This window comes from Perissodus microlepis, chromosome 23, assembly GCF_051167445.1.
Source record: "Perissodus microlepis isolate ML-2025 ecotype Zambia chromosome 23, ASM5116744v1, whole genome shotgun sequence".
Lineage (NCBI taxonomy): Eukaryota > Metazoa > Chordata > Actinopteri > Cichliformes > Cichlidae > Perissodus > Perissodus microlepis.
The window spans coordinates 16749014-16771939 of NC_140482.1; the positions used below are offsets into that span (position 1 = coordinate 16749014).

General features: G+C 40.1%; 1 protein-coding gene across 2 annotated transcripts in view; it reads right to left on the minus strand.

The window, feature by feature from the left end:
* Positions 1-1163: 1163 nt before the first annotated feature.
* The window catches only part of LOC146361106 (sodium/potassium-transporting ATPase subunit alpha-1-like), a 69367-nt gene continuing 47604 nt past the window's right edge, over positions 1164-22926 (minus strand). The window contains exons 1-23 of one of the 2 annotated variants that reach the window (XM_084921132.1): positions 18404-18552; positions 17782-17892; positions 17130-17189; positions 12747-12848; positions 12509-12610; positions 11163-11276; positions 10738-10872; positions 10369-10486; positions 9998-10266; positions 9597-9905; positions 8875-9009; positions 7770-7962; positions 7506-7681; positions 7290-7426; positions 6542-6692; positions 6289-6457; positions 6046-6200; positions 5820-5943; positions 4397-4542; positions 4137-4267; positions 3874-3975; positions 2777-2868; positions 1164-1331 (exon numbers count right to left, since the gene is read on the minus strand). In XM_084921132.1, the coding sequence (XP_084777258.1) occupies positions 1303-1331; positions 2777-2868; positions 3874-3975; positions 4137-4267; positions 4397-4542; positions 5820-5943; positions 6046-6200; positions 6289-6457; positions 6542-6692; positions 7290-7426; positions 7506-7681; positions 7770-7962; positions 8875-9009; positions 9597-9905; positions 9998-10266; positions 10369-10486; positions 10738-10872; positions 11163-11276; positions 12509-12610; positions 12747-12848; positions 17130-17189; positions 17782-17892; positions 18404-18415 (3072 nt within the window). In that variant the 5' untranslated portion in view covers positions 18416-18552 and the 3' untranslated portion in view covers positions 1164-1302. Of the gene's footprint in view, positions 1332-2776; positions 2869-3873; positions 3976-4136; positions 4268-4396; positions 4543-5819; positions 5944-6045; positions 6201-6288; positions 6458-6541; positions 6693-7289; positions 7427-7505; positions 7682-7769; positions 7963-8874; positions 9010-9596; positions 9906-9997; positions 10267-10368; positions 10487-10737; positions 10873-11162; positions 11277-12508; positions 12611-12746; positions 12849-17129; positions 17190-17781; positions 17893-18403; positions 18553-22926 lie in introns of those variants that run through there. The other variant, XM_084921133.1, reaches the window with a different exon arrangement.

The following is a 22926-nucleotide window of genomic DNA, read 5'->3' on the forward strand; positions in this document are numbered from 1 at the left end:
GGGCATTGTCTCAGGTTGTGTGTGCTTACCTCACACAGTGAAAGGCAAGATAGTGAGAGACACAGAGATAAAGCAACAGCTCCAAAGGTCAAAGTACAGCTTTGAAGGTGACTGATTGCCCAAAGCTTGAATAACAAAGACTGAAAGTACCAAAAAAAGAAAAAAAAAGTGAGAAGCTGATTAAAACTGACTGACTTTTATCTTGCGAGGGCGCGGGAGATAGAGGGAGAACAAAACTGCTACTCAAAACTACGATAGCATGTGGAATGCAAAGGGAGTAAACCACTGAGCCTGAAGCTCAAAACAACGCCCCCCCTCCCCCTCTGAAAAAGAATCTAATTTGAAGGTGTTTTGAGATTAAAATTTTTAGCTATCTCTTGCAAACTTGGCCAAAGTTGAATGGAAAAGTGTATTTTAATTGGTGCGGTCGATACACTTAACAGGATCCAAAAGGTTTGCAGCTGCAACTGGAATCCCCACCTCAGCATTCCTGAGGTTAGCAAAGTCTAAAGTAAAGCCATAAAGTTTTAACTGACAAGGTTTCAATGAATGATTAAGCAACATAATGTGCCTGCAATACTCTGTGCCCTTGAACAGAGCGACCACTGACTGCTGACTTCTTAACTGAATGACAGTCCCTGTGAAGCAAATGCACTGCCCAAAAGTTTTCAGCACTAGTGCTCACAGAGCCACGGTGGAACTGAAGGACACCTGTGACCCCCAATGTCCCTTATGGAACCGACACGTGCCGTTAATGCAACTGAAACTTTAGCTGTGAGGATTAAGGGCTGTCCTTGATGGCTGACTGGTGGGGGTTGTTGGATGTGTTTGTAGTAAACTTACGACTGTTTGTAGTCACTCAACTATTGCAGGGTGGGGGGTTAGCAACGGAGTGGGAGGGAGCTTGCAAAACACTAGGGGGGCGTGGGGGCAGGTGGGGGACACATGGAAAATCTCAGAAATGAACATAAGGGCTTGTAATGAATGATTAGGCAACATGGTGGCCAAGAAATACTCTGTGCCCTTGAGCAGACAAAGTGATCTCTTGACTTGTTGTCAGACTGTTAGAAACAACAGAAAACAGGCTAAAATGACCCTAAATGATGAGATAATCCCACGTTTACCAACAAGGACAAAATTAACCACTATGCAAGCAGCATCAGTGCACAGTATTTATGTTTTATTGAAAGTGCCACACATACATCAACATAATCTGACTATGACTTGTGGTGTTAGTGGTCTAACATCTCAAACATAGGTGTAGCATATGAAACACTCCTGTGTCCCATGTATGGCGCTGGCTCAGTAGTATGTCTCTAGCTCCACCCAACCTAGAAACCAAAGGAGACGCAATTAGGAACATCGCTTTTGTCACATCTCGCCTCACATGCACCAGGATTGACAAACTGGTGCGTTGAAAAAACAAAAGCCATGGTTTCAACAAGCTTGCACTCAATCCGTTAAGTTTGCTGGCAGCAATCAAAAGAAAAGAGACTCGAGTTGTGGAAGGGGGGGCGGGGCTTTGAAGATATATGTTGCTGAACTTTGGCCAAATGCCACCATGGCTTTGATGGCAATGCTATTAGAAGATGTATCCTGCAGGGGCGGGAGAGGCTGTGTCATTTTGGTCTCACAGATGCTGATGAGATGACATCATCAGTGAGGCCATAAATAATCAGCCTGGGATGAAATGACTAAAAGGATCACAAGACACTGAAATGACCCTGTAGCTCAAAAGCTATGAGTGGAGTTTCATGTAAATGCAATTGAGTAAAACTGTCCTAACATGTCTCATGTGTTAGTCTAAATGTTAACTAGTCGGACATCCTAAAAAAATCCAAGTATTTCTGGTCAGCAACATAGTGTATTAGGTGGCGATTGTATGGGATTTGGCATATAGTAAATAATAATAAATTAAAAAGAGTAAATTAAATGAAATAAAAATCTGGAAAATGAAACACACATATTTTAATGCACTGTTGTCCCATTTATCCACCCGTGTTGCTTTGGTGTGAACGGCCACTTTTGGAAACATCAGCTTCACAGATGTGTGCCTTGCTTAAATATAATGTAACTATTACCTGTTATTAATTCCACCAACTTTGTTCTGGTCATCAAAATCCTTGATGTGGGCAGTTTAATGCAGGAACAATTCCTATCAACTGTATGACTGTGCAGGAGAAAGAGTACATCTACTGATCACGGAGGGGCTTTTAACTGCAGCAGCTTGAGAGGACGTAAACATAAATGGTTCCCACCCCCTTCCACCCAACCAACAGCTGAGCTTTAATGCCAGCCAGCTGATGGGCTCCTTTATTTCAGTGGATGTGGTTCAGTAGTATGAAAATAGTTCCCACATGAAACTGTGCAAAACAAGGTTTGTAGAGTTTTTGAGCAACCAGGCCCTGATTACAGGAAGGATACATCGGTGCCACTGGCACTACAAGGAGAATGTTATTTAGTTTCATGACATTTAAGAGAATGGAGACATTTCCACAGCCTATACTGTATCACCAGATCTGGGCACTACAGGCCCAAGTTAGATTTTGCAGTGAACTATTCCTTTAAGTAGCAGGCTCGTCAAAGCACTTGATCATTTCTCTTCAAATTTGGATGTACAATAGATTTTAATGCAAAACAGAACATTTTCTCATTTTCTCATTTGGGTAAAAAGGAGTTGCACGCTACTGCATTCAGATTAAAATGCAGAGACAAAACAGGGGTCCTGGGTGCCTCAGATAGTGAAAAAATGTAACAGAGTTAGTGAAGCTCTTACCTCCTGGGTTTCGTCTGAGGATATATCTTCTGACTTCATCATAAAGGAAGATGACGAGGGAGTAAGGGAAGGCACAGAACCACCACAATGGCCTAAAGGTATGGATGGACAGTCAGGTTGAGTTACATGGCAAAAAACGCAAAACAAAACACAAGCACACTCGTCTTTTTTCTGTCAGGTTCAATAAAGGCACATGAAAAGCTTTTGGAGTGAGCATTAGGCTGCAGAGAACCGGCTATTAGAATGAATTCAGAAGCTGTTAAAGCAAAACGAGGCAGAGAAATCTGAGGACTCTGGGTTGAGGACATATCCTGCTGATGCGTCCATCTCTTTGAGACTGCTCTCTGGCGACTAACGAGGTTACTGAAAGACCACTAATGCAAAGCCCTGAAAACCAGCCCACAAAACTCTGGGATCTGTTTGTTATGTTTTTGTGCTTATTTCAGTGTCCTAGATCTAGTGCAGCTGTCTACATCTGAATATATCCACAGGTAAACAAAGAAATTAAAAAAATAAAAAAGAGTAAAATAATCAGAAATAGGGACTACAACACAGAGAATAAGAAACGGGGATTATTTAAACACCAGAAGACACCCAAAGAAACAGGGGAGTGGGTAAGTTAGGGAAGAAAAGGGGATAGAAACGCAAGAAAAAGGTTAATATTGAAAAGATGGCAAAGGACAGTGGCATGCAAACTTTTCAGCTAAGGAGCCTAAAGTGTCCTCAATGCTTTCTATTGTTCTCTTTTGGGCAAAGAAACTCATTAGTAATAGCAGCTCTTGTGCTTCGCTCTGCCTCTGAAGAGGAAATTACCAGTGACACTAGATAATAGCTGTCTTATTTTCAACAAGAAGGTAAAGCAAGATGACACCACTGAATTAAACACAACAAGATCAACACTTTACCAGGGGATTGTCTTGTGTTCATGAATGTCATTGCATGAATAAAGGTGACACAGAAGACGGCCACAAGAATAACAGTGGAAGAGCAAAAGTGTGCTTTATGAATAATTATTGAATTCTAAGGGTGTTTTCCTGAATTCGTGGTATTGCTGGATGAAAAAGAAGAGCACAAGCTTGTCTGTGCGCTTGACTCACTTCATAGGGTACATTCTTAGGGCAACATCCATGCCCGGGCAGTATGACAGAAAGGCAGCCAGAGCCGTCTCCTCAACGAGCCCAAAGATAAGGATGCGGTTCCTGCGGGGAAAAAAAAGTCAGAATCACCAAAACACTGGTGAATATTCTTAGATGTTCTAAAATCAAGCATCACAACATGGGAGGTCATTAAACTTTAAAGGTGCTCTTAGTTTTGATGTAAGTCCCGCCCTGAGATCTCTTGTGTCTCCACATATACGTACGTCATTCCTTGCTTCAAAATGGAGTTCCTCCTGGTCTTACAGATGATTAGATCAGCCCACTGGACGATTACAATGCTTGTGAAGAAAGCTGTGTGGCAGGTGAACTCTACAATCTTTCTGCGCTCATATGTCTAGTGCACAAAAAACAAAATGATAAGCTTAGAAAGCCTTTTCGAGCACTGAAACTCATGTGAACAACACAATAAAGCTGAATAATTCTCCCAGTTCAGAGTACATGTAGTAGCATTACTGTGACTGACCCATTCCTGTCCATAACTGTCTTCCAGGTCATTTAGATATTTGTCATCCCACAGCACTCTCAGTCCTATCAGGTCCATGGGGAGGAAACCATTTTCAGCCAGGATGACAAAATATGTGAAGAAGCCAGCTGTGGCCTGCATCATACCTAACAGGAGAAAAACAACATGGAACTTCAGGAAATGCAGATTGTATTGATTTTTCTTTTTACATTCTGTAAGGTGCTTGAAGGTCCACGACTACTTTTGATCACAAGGTGACTGCACAGGTCAGCTGATAGGAGGCAACCTTTCTGAAACCAGTAGTTCAGTCTGACTTGGGCTGACTGCTGTCACTCTCAGTGGGATTGTTGAAGGTTTGCAAATAACTGCAGCAAGAGATATCGATTTGTAGTGGGGCGTGGTCTGCAATGCCTCTCCAGGTGAGATGGATGAACGTGCGTGGCAACTGCAATCACGCTTCGCCAGCTTAAAAGTCTGTGACTGTTTAATCTTGTAGCTGTTGTTGTTGTGGATGTGTGTGGTTGACAGCTGCAGAAATGCAGCCCATTGTGAGTGTACAGCAACTGTGTGTGTGGAAAGTGGTTGAATAAAGATGCTGAAAAGCGTAAGAATGTCGTTGGGTCTGCTGTGGTTATTTTACAGTGGTGCCGAAACCAAGGAGTGGAGTGGCATGGCAGACCCAGGACCGGGCCAGCCAGGGAAGGCCAGATGGCCAGATGGCCCACTAATGTTGTGGTTGTTGTTGTTGTGGATGTGGATGGTAGACAGCTGCAGAGCTGCAGCCCATTGTGAGTGTACAGCAACTGTGTATGTGTAAAGCAGCTGAATAAAGATGCTGAAAGTATAAGAATATCATCGGGTCTGCCGTGTGTTCTTTAGAGTATTTTTCAGTGATGTATCACGGTTAATTGTCGTCTCATCAGAAACAGATTAGATTTAATTGCCAACTTGTCCCCATTCAATCTCAGACTGATTGCACATTGAATCTGTTTTATGGCTACACTTGTGGCAGGTTTTAGTGATAGTGTTGTTATGTTTGACAATCTCATTTTTTCTGTTGTTTTCTGTGTAGTGCAATTTACTGTTTAGAAATGGTAATCACAATACTTAGAATACAGCAACATGTAAAAAAAATAATAATGTTGTATTGTGAGTAAAGTATTGTGATAATATCGGAACGTGGGGTGTGTGGCAATTCCCATCTATCAATAGCTCGCCCTTCATAATTGCAGACATTTTAGATAGACCATTCAAATGCAACTGATGTATATAAATAACGCACAAATGGGCAGAAGAGTTAGAATTAACTTTTTGAGGGTTTTTGGAAAATTATATGTCATATTGAAGGTGCAGAATTCTCAAATACTGCCACAAAAATATGGATACAGTATAGTTAAAGCTGAATAAATAAATGATGTCTTACCAATCTGTCCATAGGATATACTGATGAGCCTTTCATTCACTAGCTTGTCTGTTTTGGGGTTTCTGGGCTGTCTCTTCATGATGTCGCTCTCAGCTTTCTCATAAGCCAGGGAGATGGCAGGGACCTGCAAAACCACAAGTGAATAAATAAATACATGAACTTTCCACCCATATTTGAGTTCAGTTGAACCTCTCTATAGAACAGGATGAAGAGCCAAACAGCTCACCATGTCAGTTCCCAGATCAATACAGAGGATGGTGACGGTTCCCAGGGGCAGAGGGATGTTGGCGATGATGAAGAGGAGGAAGGGTGAGATCTCGGGGATGTTACTGGTCAGAGTGTAGGCGATGGACTTCTTCAAGTTGTCAAAGATCAGACGGCCTGAACAAAGTAATTTAGCAGATTCAGTGATGTTTTGTATTTTGTATTTCCAGATTTCTACAGGTGTAGGTCTTGATATAGATCTTACCTTCTTCCACTCCAGTGACAATGGAGGCAAAGTTATCGTCCAGCAGGATCATGTCAGCAGCCTGCTTGGAGACATCAGATCCAGCGATACCCATGGCAACACCGATGTCAGCTTTCTTCAGAGCTGGAGAGTCGTTCACACCATCACCTGTCACGGCCACAATGGCTCCCTGGACAAGGAAGAACATGTTTTTACGAGTTCCAAACAAAACATTTGTCAAACTGTGTCTGTGAGAATCCCCCCCGATGCTCACCTGTCTCTGGCATCCTTCCACAATGATCAGTTTCTGTTGAGGGGAGGTCCTGGCAAATACAATTTCAGTGTGGTGCTTCAGCAAATCATCAAGGTGCTCTGAGGTCATGTCTTTAAGTTCACCACCATGGACGACGCAGGCCTTAGCATCCCTGAAGAAATTACAACAGCATTAGTATAACAGTAGGGTATCATCAGTAGATTACATCAGGACATTTCAAAAAGTAAATTATGTGAACTTTGGTACTGTCAGCAAAAAAGTGTTCAATAACACTGTCACCTAATAAAATGTTCGATCCTCAGTGCAGACAGTGAATCCCAACCTTTTGTTTTTAGCATTTATTTAATCCAATAGAATGTTATGTCATATTTTGTAAACAGAGGTTTTATATGAGTTTAAAAGAGCCTAACAATCCTAACCCTGCAAAAGCGCTAAGGAGGATAGTAATTTTAGCGTGCTTTAACGTGAACACACACACACACACTATAACTTGTTGATGAATAAAAAGCAAAGCCACCAGCTAAGCATCACACCAAGATTTAATAGATGTAAATTAATGGTAAAAGCCTTTTTGGCTGTGTAGCAGTCAGGACCTCTGAAAGACAGAGTTAATTTAATTTAGCAGTTTTTGCAATCTCAAGCAAACTTTAAAGCTGTATCATTAAAGAGAGAAACATTTTGAACAGTTCTCACTTGTGGTCAAGAAACTGTCAAAGCTACTTCAATAAATCTTTGAAAGAGAACTAACCTAGGGTTGACCTCTGAAACTGGAATATTTAAACGGGCAGCAATGTCTTCAACAGTCTCATTGCCTTCTGAGATGATACCCACACCTTTAGCAATAGCCTTGGCTGTAATTGGATGGTCACCTGTGACCATGATGACCTGAGAAAGAAGAGAAAAAATTGGAGTACTTTGTGCAAACAAAAAAACAAATATCTGGTCATCCAAAAAGTTATCATACCTTGATTCCAGCACTCCTGCATTTACCAACAGCATCAGGCACAGCAGCACGAGGAGGGTCAATCATGGCCATGAGTCCGACGAAGCACAGGTTCTCAGTGGGGAAGTTCACTTCATCAGTATCAAAAGCAAATCCCTCTGGGAACTGGTCATCAGAGAGGTGACAGTGGCAGAAACCTGAATAAGATACAAAGAAAATACTTGAAAGATTCCCCTTTGCTAGCTAAAATTGAAATATACAGGTAGCGAAGGAGGCTAGCTGTACCCAGTACTCTCTCTCCAAGACCTCCCAACTCAACATAGGCGTTATTGAAAGAGTCTTTCATCTCATCATCCAGAGCCTGCTCTTTGCCCTGAAGTAAAATGGAGGAACAGCGGTCCAAAATCCTCTCTGGAGCTCCTTTCATCACCAGCAGATGCTTGGTTTCCCCAGGTGTGCTGTTCTTATGGATGGAGAGCTGTGGGACAGCAGAGAGGCTGGATTTAAATGCAGGTTTAAGTGATTTACGTGAAACAAAATTAAAATATAGTTTTACTCTAAATTGTTTGATAAGACTTTTTACTAGATTAATCAAAAAAATTTAATAGATTCAGGTAAGGCAAGTTTTATTGCTAAAAATGCTGTTGTTAAAATTAGACTGGAATGAAATATATGTAAAATATAGACATGGCTTAAGGCCCTGAAAAGTAAGTTCATGCAATGTACTCTCACCAGCAGGGGCGACTCCCCTGGTTGAAACAAGTAGTATGATTGCAGAAATGTATAAGGATATTACAGTCATTTTGTTCTGATTTATAACTTCAGTAAATACTAGGGCTGTCAGCATTAATCGCTTTGCAATGATGTTAACGGAAAAACCGCATTAATGCGGCGCTAACACGTTAATCGAGCTACCCACACTAACGCGTTGACACCGTCCAGCCCCACATAAAGGGTGATCCACATTAACCCGTTAATGGAGATAAGCCGCGTTAATGTGGTTTTGACATTAACGTCATTTTAACGCGATTAACACTGACAGCCCTAGTAAATACTCAATTAGTTATCATCCAAATCTCTAGTTTAAGTGTTATTTAATTCAATGTGATATTTCTTTTGTAAATCAAGCCCTCATTTATAGTGAAATAGATAATCAAGTGCAAAGGGTAACTAGCCTGAGACTGACAGCTTAGCACTATATTAGTGTGCAGCATCCCCCCAGATCAAATCAAGTTTAAGGAAATCAAGATTGGGATTGCCTTAATTCTAAAGTTAAGACTTTGAAACAAGGCTTTCTGCAACTGTATAGTATGTGTTTTGTCTATAGATGTGCTTTTTTTTTTTTAATCTAAACATTTAAGGGCTTTATCACACTGTGTGGATGGTTTACCTGGTATTTGTTTGTGGAATTGAAGGGGATCTCAGCAATTTTGGAGTATTTTTCTCTCATTTCACTAACAGATCCACAGCACAGCTCAATACACTTTAGCAAGGCAGCTTCTGAGGCATCACCAGCCACATGTCTCTGTGGATTTAAGCAAAAAACAGGGTTAGTAAAATAGGTTTATCATCACATCCCATGCCTTCTTTATAACAACATATTGAAAATGAGAATTGATGTGTACACAACTGTATTTAGGTAATCTGTTGCTGAATTACATCAAAAATATGGCAATCACATGGTTGTGGATGTAATTTACTAAATTGGATAGATGATTATGGAGACCATGACTTAGATGAAGACTATTACACATCTGTATATTTAAAACAGACTTTAATTATCTTGAGTGGTTTCATAAAGATTTGTAGTGCTGTTTGGCTGCATTTGTATCTGGTTGAATCCCAAAAGTTCCAAGCCAAGCGATAATACTTCAGGACTTCCCACATAGTCACTGATTCCCAGTATTCATTGGGTATACTATTAAACTCAGGAAAGAGGGGTAATAAGCATTGTCTTTGTGTACAACCAAGGGTATGAGGACTTGTTACATGGAAAACAAATGTTTCTGATTTGTTCCTTCAGATGGATTATTTGGTTGGGAATTTTTTGGAGTCTTTGTTGATGTTCACGATGGATGAACTAGAGCAATTTTACAGATGAAAATTTCTCACCTTCAGAATGGGAACATTGCTCTGGTCAGCCAGGAAAACGGCGCGGTTGCAGAGTCCGGCGATTCTGGACAGAGCAGCCCAGGTGGCAGAGCTCCTGTCAAAAGAGGTACCGCTCTGGTTCTCAGTGGTGTCGGCCTCATGGATCTGGTTGTCAAACCACATGTGGGCCACAGTCATTCTGTTCTGGGTCAGGGTGCCGGTCTTGTCAGAACAGATGGTGGAGGTGGAGCCCAGCGTCTCGACAGCTTCCAAGTTCTTCACCAGGCAGTTCTTCTTGGCCATACGCTTAGCAGTCAGAGTCAGACACACCTACAGGCAATTTAGGTTTTAAGAACCACAGTCTTTTTGTATCAATAAATATAAGGTATTTAAAAGGAATGCCATTAGACACCAAAACTCACAGTGACAGTAGCCAAAAGACCTTCTGGCACGTTGGCGACGATGATACCAATAAGGAAGATGACAGCCTCCAGCCAGTTATATCCAAGGATGAGAGAGAGGATGAAGAAAGTTACTCCCAGGAAAACGGCCACTCCAGTGATGATGTGGATGAAATGCTCAATCTCAATGGCAATGGGAGTTTTTCCGCCCTCTAGACTGGAAGCCAGGGTGGCGATGCGGCCCATGATGGTATTATCACCAGTGTTGATGACGATTCCTCTGGCTGTGCCTGAAAAGAGTGATTCCACTGCCATTTCATTTGGCTTTGACTTGAGATCATCAAGCTTATGTTTTCTCTAATTAGACAGTAAATCAATGTTTGTGTCTGTACCTTCAACACAGTTGGTGGAGAAGAAAGTAATGTTCCTGGTTTCCAGTGGGTTTTCATGGGAGAATTCTGGAGATCTAGTCTGAGGCTCCGATTCACCAGTCAGGGAGGAGTTGTCCACCTGAGGAATGAAAAAAAAGAAACAAACATGTTAACAGGGTCAGCAATAAGCTGTGATTGCTGACCAGTGATGATGATCAGGTGATGCACAAGGGTGGAGGGCTGAGGTTGATTTTGCCACTTCAACAACGAAAAATTACTCAAAAACTATAATACATAAAATAAGATTTATATAAATAAAACCATAGCTGTCAAACCCCCACTCTAGAAAAATGTATGGTGTAATTAACGCAAGTATTTGAGTTAAAGAACCTTGCAGCCGTGAGCAGAGACAACTCTCAGATCAGCAGGAATTCGATCTCCTCCTTTCACCTCCACTAAATCTCCGAGCACCACATCCTCAGCGTTGATGCTCTTCTTCTCGCCATCACGGATAACCAGGGCTTGCTATAAAAATCAAAGATATTTTAGGAATTTTAGGGAACACATCAAGCATACCTAGATATATCAAAAGACACATGAATATGTATTTTCTTTCTGTTCGCATCAACAAAAAGTCAGATGAGTGATGGTAAAAATGTATCATCATTGTTGTAATACTGATGAAGAAACGCTACTCCTTAGAGTTGTGCAACTAGTACTGTTGGGTGTTACCGCTGGGAGGCTACCAAGCAAAACGATACAAAAACAGTGTGTATAAATGAGCTGTTACATTAGCTTTTCTTTTTGTGTCTCACCTGTGGGACCAAGTTCTTGAACGACTCCATGATCTTGGAGCTCTTGGCCTCTTGGTAGTAGGAGAAGCAACCGGTGATGATGACAACAGCAGAAAGCACAATACCTAGGTACAGCTACATTAACAGAGAAGGCGCACTTAGGTCATCTTTTGTGTTTTACATTATTTATTTAACATCAGTGTTGGGGATTAACGGAATACATGAACCGACGTTACACATTTACAATACAAAATATGAGTAACTGTATTCCGTTATAGTTACAGTTAAAAAAGGTGGTATTCAGAATACAGTTACTTTGTTAACATAAATGGATTACACGGTGGTCTTTTTCTGTTTCATATGCTAGTCTATGCCCTCTTTATTTTTGGTAATTCCACACCGGTGGAAACCCAAACAAAACACGCATTAAGAGGCTCTAATGCCTGTGTCTGAATCTCGCAGCCCATGTCACCCCTACTTGCGGCCCGCATAGTAGCATAAGGAAATATTTTTTAAATTATTAAAAAAATGATTTAATATGAAGGCAACAGGCAGAGTGTTACAGGCATAGCCCTAAAGAATGTAGCCTCATGGGCAGTGTAGTCTGTGCTGGAGGGAGAATGGACTGCCATACCTGTTATGTGTCTGTGAGCGCGAGGGAAGGAGAAAAAGATGAGTGGAAAAGTACGAGTTGTCACCGACCAGAAACAGGAGCTGGAAGCATGTAACTATAATAATAACCACTGCAGCAAAAAAGAGTGCTTGACGAGCCCAGTTGTAAGTTTTCTATTAAGACTCGACTGTACACCGTGTTCGTGTTTTCCTCCGAAATAATAAGTTCCGTTGGAGCAGCCTTTCAACGCCTCTCTCTGTCTCTCGCTAGCAAAGCTGACCGGAACAACAAAGTAAAGCAAATTTTTGGCTATGAGCCAGTCACAGAGCCCAATGTATTAGCCAGAGGTCCCTTTACTACGATTTGGAGCCGCGGACCTGTTTTATATAAGCACGGAATAGTTTTCAATACGAGATTGCTGCAAAAAGTGAAGCCTTATATAATGTCCACCCTACTGTTACTCATTTTATGTTAAGATTCAAAAATCTAGTTGATATTGGTATGGCAGGTAACCAAGTAATAGTCATAAATCACACAGCAATAGTACATTCATGTAGTTGTAAAAAGCATGATAATATATTAAGTAATCCAAAGTATTCAGAATACGTTACTCTCACTGAGTAACGTAATGGAATACGTTACAAAATACATTTTGGGGCATGCATTCTGTAATCTGTAGTGGAATACATTTTTAAAAGTGACCTTCCCAACACTGTTTAACATACAACAATCTAGTTGAAGACGTTATTTTTACGTTATCATTTGCAGGTTCATCTTCTGAGGCAGCCTGGATACCGTAAGCCAAGAAGCAGAGGATGGCACCAATCCACAGCAGCATGGAGAAACCACCAAACAGCTGGAAACAAGAGGAAATAACAATCAGACTTTGCTGGTTGTACTAGTTTACAGTGACTCATACTAATTTTGCATTTCTACTATTTGGATATTCCACCACAGGTCCGGTTTGCAAGGGGAGGATGTTTGACTCCAACCTGTTTGCAGAACTTGACCCATTCAGGTGTCGTAGGAGGAGGTGTGAGGGCGTTGGGGCCATCTCGGGCCAGGATCTCTTTTGCTCTGGAGGAGGAGAGACCCTAAAAAGAACGATAAAGGTAAGAGGAAAGGTTAAGCTGTGTAAAACCTGATATGAAAATGTGTGATTCCAGTTTTTCCCTTGTTCCTAAAAAGTTTTTAATCTTTGCTGACTTGAGGACAAACATAATGAAGAACAAGAACATTTCAGTTTAATACGTACAGCATTTAAACCCAAAGAAATGGTGAATTAAGGCCTCATGGAAAACCAAGAAGAAAAAACAACAACCACAAGCCGAAATACCTCAGTAATCTTAAAATTACAGCTTCCTCTCCTTAAGAACAGACAACAAGAGAAATCCATGCTTATGGGAAATCAAGTCTTGTAATTAACAGTGGGCGCGAAGACTACCAAGTGATCAGGTTGTGTCTGTTTCTATGAAATCCTCTGAAGAAATACGGGGAATTTTTTTTACTACTATTTTCTTCGTTGGCATAAAGCCCGTTTCCCTATATGAGTGAAACTGTTCAGACAGGTCAGATTCCAGGAGATAATCAGCCTCAAGCAATCATTAGGTGGGTCCATATTGGTGTGTGAAAGTGCATTCTGTGTGTTTATCTGTAGCTTGATGAAGATCACATGTAGCTACTATTGTATAGTATCCAAGTCTGCCTTTTGTAGTGTGGTATGTATTGATACTTTAAAGGTCCAGTTCACCATCTGTCTAACCTGTTAATGTAACTGGCTGTAACTTCACTTGAGTTGTTTTAAAAAAAAATCTTCTTCATTTCCACAAGTAATCTGGGACTATAAAGACAACATATTTTGTTTGTGCCACTTGTGGCATTAAAAAGAGTCAAGAAGCAAAGCCTGGGATAGGCTCCAGTCTCCTGACGACTGGTTAAACGGAAAAGAATGGATGGATGTTACTTTACAGAGACAATATTCCTCTACCAGCTTCTATTGGAATGAATGAAGGCAGGAAGCTAATTACAAGTAGGCTAAAGAAACAAATAGCTAAGTGCCACATGGCCCATGACTCGATCTCTGGCTCCTTCTGTCCATGTGTCGAAGCATCGTTGGGCAAGATACAGAATCCCAAGTTTACCCCCGATGTACCTATCAGAGTGTGAACATGTTGACATGTTAGATAAAGGTGCTTAGTAAAGATAGAAGCACTGTATTAGTGTGTGTGTGTGACTGGGTGAAAGCAGTTTGAATGCCCATATTAAGTAGAAAGGTGCTAGATAACAACCAAAACATTTCCCAACCAATGTGCCACGAGAAATGATCAGGTGTGTCGTGGAATATTTCCTGGTTCCACCTGATTAGTACTCTAAGCGTCTGGCGTGAGTAATGGGAAGAACAATTACATTCTCTTCCACTAGAGGGCAGTACAACTACCTGCTCTAATTGAATGGGTTGCCAACTGCCAGTAAAACAGAAGAAGACGAAGAAGAAATTACATAATAGTCATGCTCTGAGTGAAAGAATGCAATGCGTAATAGCAATAGATAAATATTTGAAAAGAAAAAGTACTCAATCTGACCTGGGTCTTGGAGAAAATTCCGACCCAGACGACGCCCCTAGCATGAGTAGTGGTCAGAAGAAAGCAAACTATACTGGGGACCAGTGTTGGTCCAGTTACTTGAAAAAAGTAATCAGCAACTAATTACTGATTACTTCCACAAAAAAGTAATCCCGTTACTTTACTGATTACTTATTTTCAAAAGTAATTAATTACTTAGTTACTTAGTTACTTTTTAAAAACACGATTTACAACCTGAATAGGTGATAAAGCGATAGATCTTTCACCCCAGTTCTACTTTTTCTACATAATCCATCATACAAAATGTAATCAAATGGAAAAGTCTCTTTTTAAAACTTGTTTTATTAGTTTTAATCTTTTAACTTTATGCATCAAGCAAAAATTTTTACTTATATGCAGCATTCTCTGACTGGAAGAAATTTGTTTAATATTTAAACCTATTTTCTGCACATTCCAGCACATAAAATAATTTTTTTTTGTGTGTTTACACTCACTCTTTCAAATAGATGCAAGTAAAACACAGCAGAAAATAAATAAAGTCAAAGACTAGCGGTCCTTTTGCTCTATTTTCACCTGTAAAGCAGGAGTAGGGTAGGCGGAGGTTTACCCTGGTGCAGGTGTGCCGCAGCGGTCAGTGGAAGAATCCGCGAGTTTCTCTGTGCTTGCTTGCAAGTTTAGGGGTTTTTTTCCGCTGTAAAAAGTTTTCCTCCCACGCACAACGGACGCTAATGTTTTTGTCACTTTTTATGGAATCAAACTCAAAATAAGGTCAGTACTTCCACGCTTTAAACGCTGCATGCTCATACTCTCTCCAGCACTCGATATATTATCCATTGTTTATCTGCACACAGCTGTTGTCACGAACGTCGCACTTGCTTACGTCACTGTCATGAGACATTCTCGCAAAAAAATCACGGTTTTAGTAACACAGTAATGCAGCGTTCCTACGGGAAAGTAAAGGTAATCGCGTTACTGCCCAAGTAACGAGTTACTGCCCATCTCTGCTGGGGACAAACCGAGCCAATTCCACTATACCTGGTGCGCGGGGAAAAATGATCAATATGCTTTTTGTGACATTTTTGTTTGGTGGTGTGCCGTGTGATTTTTCTAATGTGATATATGTGCCGTGGCTCCAGAAGGTTGGGAAACACTGCTATATAAGTACCAGTCCATTTGACAAAGTAAACTAAACTGTTGCCTGTCCTGAGTCATGTGCTTATAACTAGGGAAGGATTGATCCGATATGCAGTATCCGTATCAGTCTGATCCTGATCTAAATTACTGGATCGGATATCGGGGAGAAAAAAAAAAGTAATCCGATCCATTAAATATCACAAAAACATCTCACAAAACTACGTGGGTTACGCAACATGGCGTAACCCACGTAGTGAAATAGCACGTCGAAGCAGTATGCGTCACATGATAGAGTGACTGTTGTGTGCGGGACCTGTTGGCGATCTGGAGTTCACACTGAAAGCATTTGGAGCCTCGCTACGTGCTGCCAAACCAGGTGTTGTACCAAGGTAGGTATCCCTGACAAAAGTCGTACCTCTTGCGTTGCGAGCATTCGCTGGGCACGGAGTGCCGATCCAGTTTTTCCCGCCTCCATTACAGACAATTAGACGTGGAAGTAGTGATGTTTTAGTTTTGTGAAAAAGTGAAAAATGAGTGTCGCAACATTACCATTCAGTTTGAGGGTTACAACAGAAAATTATATATTTATTGTTCTCACGTGGTATCGGATGGGATTGTTTTAACAAATGAAGGACATTTTGTCTGATAAATAGATGTAACTTTACTGTATAAAGAGCTAAAACCTTCAAAGTTTTAGGACTAGTTAGTCATTTAAGCGTTTGTGAACTAAAAATCAAGAATGTGGGATACTCTTTGTCCATGATTTAGGCAGGGGGGGAACATATTGTGGCAGGATCAGCCTGATATTATTTTTATCCCACTATAACTTCACTGTATAAAGAGCTAACATCTCCAAAATTTCAGTATTTAGTTGTTATTAGAAATGTTTGTGAACTTCAAATCCAGAATGTGGGATAGTGTTTGCCCGTGATTTGGAGAGCCCAGCATGTGCTCCTGATGCAGGGGAAACAAATTTTGTCAGGGATATCTACTTTGGCACGACACATGGTTAAACAGTTTTGTGATTCGAAAACAAAATATGAAAAACACTTTTCATACTCACGTTTTGTATAGAAATTACACAAAATTCATTAGCTTACACTGACATCCATCTTGATAAAAGATGAGTGTCGTGAGAAGCCGTGTTTGCATTCATTTGCACTGCTTTCCACTCTGGATGTCTATTTATGTTAAGCTTTAAGTATAAAAGGGTCCATTCTTTTTTTCAGAACCAAAGAATTTTTGAAATCTGCATAAAATTGCATTTTAAATTAATTTTTGAATATTACTTTAAATACTTAGATTTAAAGTTCTGCTAAAAGTTTAAATAAAAAGATTAGTATTGCTGAACTGCGAAATATTTTGGGTGTAGTAGAATAGCTTTAGTGTTTTGTTTTTTACAGTTTTTAAAGTTAGCATGAACTTAAAAAAAACAGTTTTATTGATTATAAAATAGACTGTATGGGATTCATATCGGTATCTGCAGATATCCAAATTTATGATATCGGTATTGGTATCGGACATTAAAAAGTGGTTTTGTGTCACCTCTACTTATAACCTCATGTTGGACTATGAAATCCCCCTTGACCTGTGGGATTATCTTCTAAAAAAACACACTTCTAAAAACTAGACACCCACATGCCCGTCTGAAGTGCTCACCCTGGTTAGGTCAGTTCCATATTTCCTGATAAGTTCTTCCAAGGTTAACCTGTGATCATCCTATTGAGAGTAGGAGAGGAAAAACAAAGAGATTGAGAAACATTGAGTAAAACAAGCCGAAATCCCACAGGCAGGCATGCATTTTATTACATGTGTTTTATTATGTGAATGTAGCAGTAGAAAATTGCTGTTTGCGCATGAAGGATGAGTTGATGTGATCTAAGGAACCACAGAATACAACAACAACAGAGCCTCTCACTCACTCAGCATTAAAAACCAATCTAGATAAACATGACTTAGAAGGTAATTATAGCTGACAGCATCTTAATAACATGGGAGTGTACGTCCAGCAATGTAAGCAGCAATCTTCATGAAATATGGCTCAGACACCTACATCTCATGAGACCAGCAATGAGGCCAAAGCAGAGGTTTGCCTCAGCCGTGACTGCATCATTGCTGTGGCCACTGGCAGCAATCGAGTGACTGTCATTAAAGTTCACGAACGTTTATTCAATGCCTTTTCTTTCTGTGACACAGTCAAACTATTTATCAGTAGTTTTGCCTGCTTAAAATCCTCACTTTTCTTACATGACATCAAGCCAGTCAAGTTACAGATGATCACAGAGTGGCTGCACGTGAGCTGAGTACTCACCAGGTCCACTTCTTTCTTCAGCTCATCCATGTCCTTCTTCTTTCTAGCCTTCTTGCTTTTCTGTCCTCCATTTTCTGATGTTGCTGCCAGTTTGTAGTTATCCTTTCCTTTCTGGAGAGAAGAAAGTGGCACAAAATGTGGCATTAATAATACTGAACATGTGTGGGGGAAATTGCCCTGAAGCTTCCTCTTCTGTTGTGCAAAAATAAGAGCAGAAAGTCAGGTCAGCCGTCCTGTTCAAACATGCTCTGACACCAGTGTTAATAACTGTTAGAAGAGCAAAATTCTTTAATCTTGATCCAGATAATCTTGGGTTTATAATGCTGCCAAAGCTGTAAAAATAAATTTAAGTTAGAAAAAGGAGAACTGACATTAACACGAAACGATAAATTGAGCCCTGTGAGATCTAGGTTATCACTGATGGTGACTCCAAACCTAGCCCCAAGAATAACCTTATGATTTGGAAAAGACAAGAAGTATTTTTGTTTTATCTCAAATGAAATTCTATTTCTTAACCAAAATAACCAAAATTTAGACTGAGCTCAAACCTGAAAAGAAATGCAGAACCTAATCTTAAGCTAAGTTTAAAGGCCAAAATCTGTGACAAAATTTCAATACTTACTCCAAATCCCATGACTGTATTTCAAGTCCAACAGCAGTCAATCTTCCTGCCTTACAAGTTAAACTTCCCTCCTCCACTTCTCTCTCTCACACCTGCACTGTCTTGTCTTCCACCCTCTCCAGAGAAGAGACGATGGGTGGCATCAGTTTGGCACACCTTTATACCTGACCTGGTGGAGCCGTGGCTGGGCAGGGCAGGACCATGTGGGGGCTAAAGATCACTCAAACCCTATGTGTTGCACAAACTGCCTCCTGTCTTCCACTTGACTTTCACCCCTCATTCTGCCATTATGAAAACAATTTACATTTTCTTGCTCATTAATTTTACCTGAAGCGTTTATGTGTTTATGATGTCTCCACCCGCTTGAGGTTGAGAAACACTGGAGTGAATCCAGCTATGAAGGTGACTTATTTCCTCAAATCTTCATTAACAATGGCTGAAAGTAGGGACTTGATGCTTAAAATGGACTTTTATCTTGTGAGGGTGCAGGTGAAAGGAGAAGTAAACTGGTGCACATAGCAAAGATACAATCTGGATTGCAATGGAAGTAATCCAGTGAGCCTGAAGCTTTCTGAACTTCCCTTATGAAAAAAAAAAGATTGTCCAATTCATTTCAGACTTTAAGAAAGGGCTGCTCTACAATGCCTTTTACTATGCTAAACCACTGTGTTTAACATAAAATGCTGAAAGAAAATTCCTTGGTTTGCTGCCTGCTACTCCCTTACATTAACTAAAGCCAAAAACCATTTGAGACTTTTTCTGCTTTCACACACTGTTGCATATCAACTCATAATAGCTGTAGCTCACCGCAGTACAATCAAACCCAGGATAGGATATTGGTTTGTGGTGTAGTGATCTGAAAGTCATCGGGATGCTAATGAACAAAATGTGCCCGTCATGTCAACACCCAGAGATACCTTTGTCTTAACGACATATGAGCACACCTTCTATCCAAAAACACGAGCACACACATTGGAAATTAGTGTTTAGACTTTCATTTGCAGAGTTTGTACATGTGGATGCTTGAGTCTTTGGGATGTTCACCCCCCACACGGAAATTATGCAATTCTTGCATCAATAAAACCAAACCAGTGAACCATGATTGAGCCTAAGTGGCTCCCTCAGAGATTTTATGGAGATAATGTAGGTTTTAGCTCTGCAATTAAGGCATTATAGGCTCTTGTATAACCCTAAACAATCCTCTGTCATACACAAACAATGTGGGAGCTGAAAATGTAAAACATGGCCTTTAGAACATTACTGTACTACCAACTACATGAGAGTTAACATGAATATTATTAGGGGAAACACCAGCAGCAAAGGCACAGGGTCCAAGCAATTTAAAAGACACTGAAGTGCTAGATTTGAAGAAAAGCAGCAATGTGAACAGCCGTACTTATGCTTAAGAAAAGTGATTATAACGGAAGCCAACTTTGCAAAATATACAGTACAATGTAAAACAGAGTGGGTATAAAGCATTCATGATGCAGATTCACATAACTGTAAAGACACATGTCCAGAAATTTAAAAAAGTGTGTGCAAAAATGTACATGCAAATGAACTGTGTAAACGTCTTGAGCCACCGTTCATTTCTTTATATTTTACTTCCAAGCAGCCAGGCTTGCTTGCTGGAGGTCTTTCAAAATTTGTCTTTGGAGAGTTTTTCACTCATTTTGAAACCAGTGAGAAAAGGCCCAAGTATGCCACATTCCACAAGAACTGGAAAATCAGTGGCGATATGTCTGATGGAGTGATGAATCCAAATGTCACATTTTTAGTTCAGACTGGAGATAGGTTCAACAGTGAGTGTCTACAGTCTATGAACAATGGTGGAGGCTCTGTCATGGTTTGGGCTGTATTTCAGTCAGTGATGTTGGAGATCTTGATAAAGCTAATGAATTATGAACACAGAAAAGTACCATCAGGTTTTCATTCGCCATGCAATACCACCATCTGGAAAGCATCTGATTGGCAATGGCATAATTTTTCAGAATGACAATGGCCTCTGGAATACTTCCCTAGATTTTTATGTAATGTAACATTTCAATGTAACGATTAATGTAACTATTCAGGATTTGTGAATAGGAGAGCCAAGAATTTAGACTGGCCATTCCAGATTCCTACCATCACCTGGGTGTATTGGCTTAAAGCATCACAATCAGCAGAAATGAGCTTCATCCAAAGGGTGACTGGGCTTAGGCTAGTGTGAGGAGGTAATCCAGGAGGGGCTCAGAGCAGAGCTGCTGTTTCCCCACATTCGAAAGAGCCAACTGAGGTGGTTTGGTGATCTGACTGCAATCCATCCTGAACTTCTCCTAGTGAGGTGTGAAGCGTCTACCCAGGAGAGCACCAGGGCAGACCCAGGACTCACTGGAGAGATTATATCTCTCAAATGGCATTGGAATACTTCCTTCAAAAGATGCTTGCCATCAAGCAAGCATTCAGGACTGTGCATTTAAAGAATTTCTTATGTCAGAGGGATTCAACACTGGGCTTGAATACACATTAAAATCTACCTTTGAAAATATAGCAAAAGGGTCTCAAAGTTCCCTAAACTGAGACTAAACCTGGATATGCAACATGTAAATGAGTGCTCTATAAAGTCCTGACTGGGGCAAGAAAGCTGACATTAAGCCGTCTATAGTAGTGCCAACATACTGACTGCCTACATGGACTATAAAAGGTAATTTCAGAATAACTTATCATGGCAAAAGGACACTCAAGTGCAGTACACGTACAGACCAGTGATTCTTAAGATTTTGATTTTAGTGCTTTGTTCTCCTCATAGCCACTCCTGCAGCGAGGGTGACAGTCAAACCCATGTTGACATGTGAGAACATTTGCCTTGCTGTCATTTCTACTCCTCCAGAGATGCCTGACAAATAGACATACATCTGTTCTTTACTTGAGAAGCTATCATATGATTACAGCTAAAATGTGTGACTTGTTTGCTACATCTTATTCCTACTGTAGGTTTCTTCAAGGTTTCTTCAGGACCCCTTCCCCCGCCCAAGTTCTTGTACAAGACAGCACAAAGCCTACAGCTACTTGGAATCAAAAATATCCATTAAATAAATGTGACTTTGTGTTGTTTATTTTTAATTTGATATAAAACATTCACTTGAGGAGTGATGAGAAAAAAGGCACAGATATGTAAAATGCAACCACAGTCGAACCAAATTACAGCCACGGGATAAGAACAGCATGTTTCCCACCCCACTGAGACAGTAAATCCTCGTGCTGTAACAGCACATATCATCATGTATATTTGTTCATCTACAACATGCTCACAGTCAAATTAACTCTCCATGCATCAAAGGTTAAGGCCTTTAACCTAGCAAAGCCATAGCAAAATTCATGAGATACTTAAACTCTGTGGGAATCTGTATTATCTCATGATGATGAAGATGGGGGCAGACCACCAATTGTATATAAAAGATGGACATAACCAACGTGAGCAATCACAAGTTTGTGAAAAACGCAGTTGACAACTGTAAAACTTTGGATCATAGGTCCGACAACGCTGTTAGAAGCTAATGTTGACATGCTTATTTTAGACCAAAGAAAAGCTGTATATTAATTTTATTTATGTATAGTAATGTTTATTTCTTCTGCACAGTCAGGGATTTTAACGTGTGAATATATGGTTACTGATGTGTCATGTGGATACCCAACAAAATGCAGTTTTTGATCGCTTGAGTTAGTCAATTTTTTTTTTTAGATCGTCCTTAGAGTATCATGGTCTTATATTAAGTATTATTTTGAAAGATTATTTAGACTTTTAAATATTTTTTGAATCAGAATGATTACTTTCAGTTATTTTAAAATAAATATAGTTTTTATTAATTTTTTTAAAAAATATTTACATTTTTTAATGATTTTTTTTATAATGCAAATTTTGATTGGCAACTATCTTACCTTACGTGGTTGTGTTTTTCAGGGCAAAAATAATAATGGCATGGCAGATTACTCAACAGATTTTCTCTGAGCTTAAGGCTGTTAAAACATGTAATGTGTGCAGAAGCATCTCCCTGCAGTGTACCCAAATATGAAAACACTGACTGGTAACGCCTTCAATTCCCAAGGGAAAATAAAGTGAAAGCATCAGTATTATCGGCAATGCTTTGTCTTAGTACAGTTCCCAAGCTGTGGGGCAGTACAAAGAGGATGTGACATGGATGACCAGGTGAAAAACAATTTAAAATGAAATTAAATGCATCAGATTGTTTTAGGTAAGATAATTAAGAGTTTGCTGATGCTATTGCACCGACTTTTATTTTGTAAGGTAAAGACTGTAAAATAATAAAAGAGATATAGTAAAAGAAAATAGAACAACATGAACAATCAGACAACACCAATGAGCAAGCACGCAAAAGTTGGAAGGAAAAACTCCCTTTTAACAGGAAGAAACCTCTGGCAGTACCAGGGTCAGGGACAGGCAGCCATCTGCAACGGCCTGTTGAGGGAGACAGGAAAAAAAGACACACTGCAGAAGGCAAACAAATACTATCATAAAAACATTC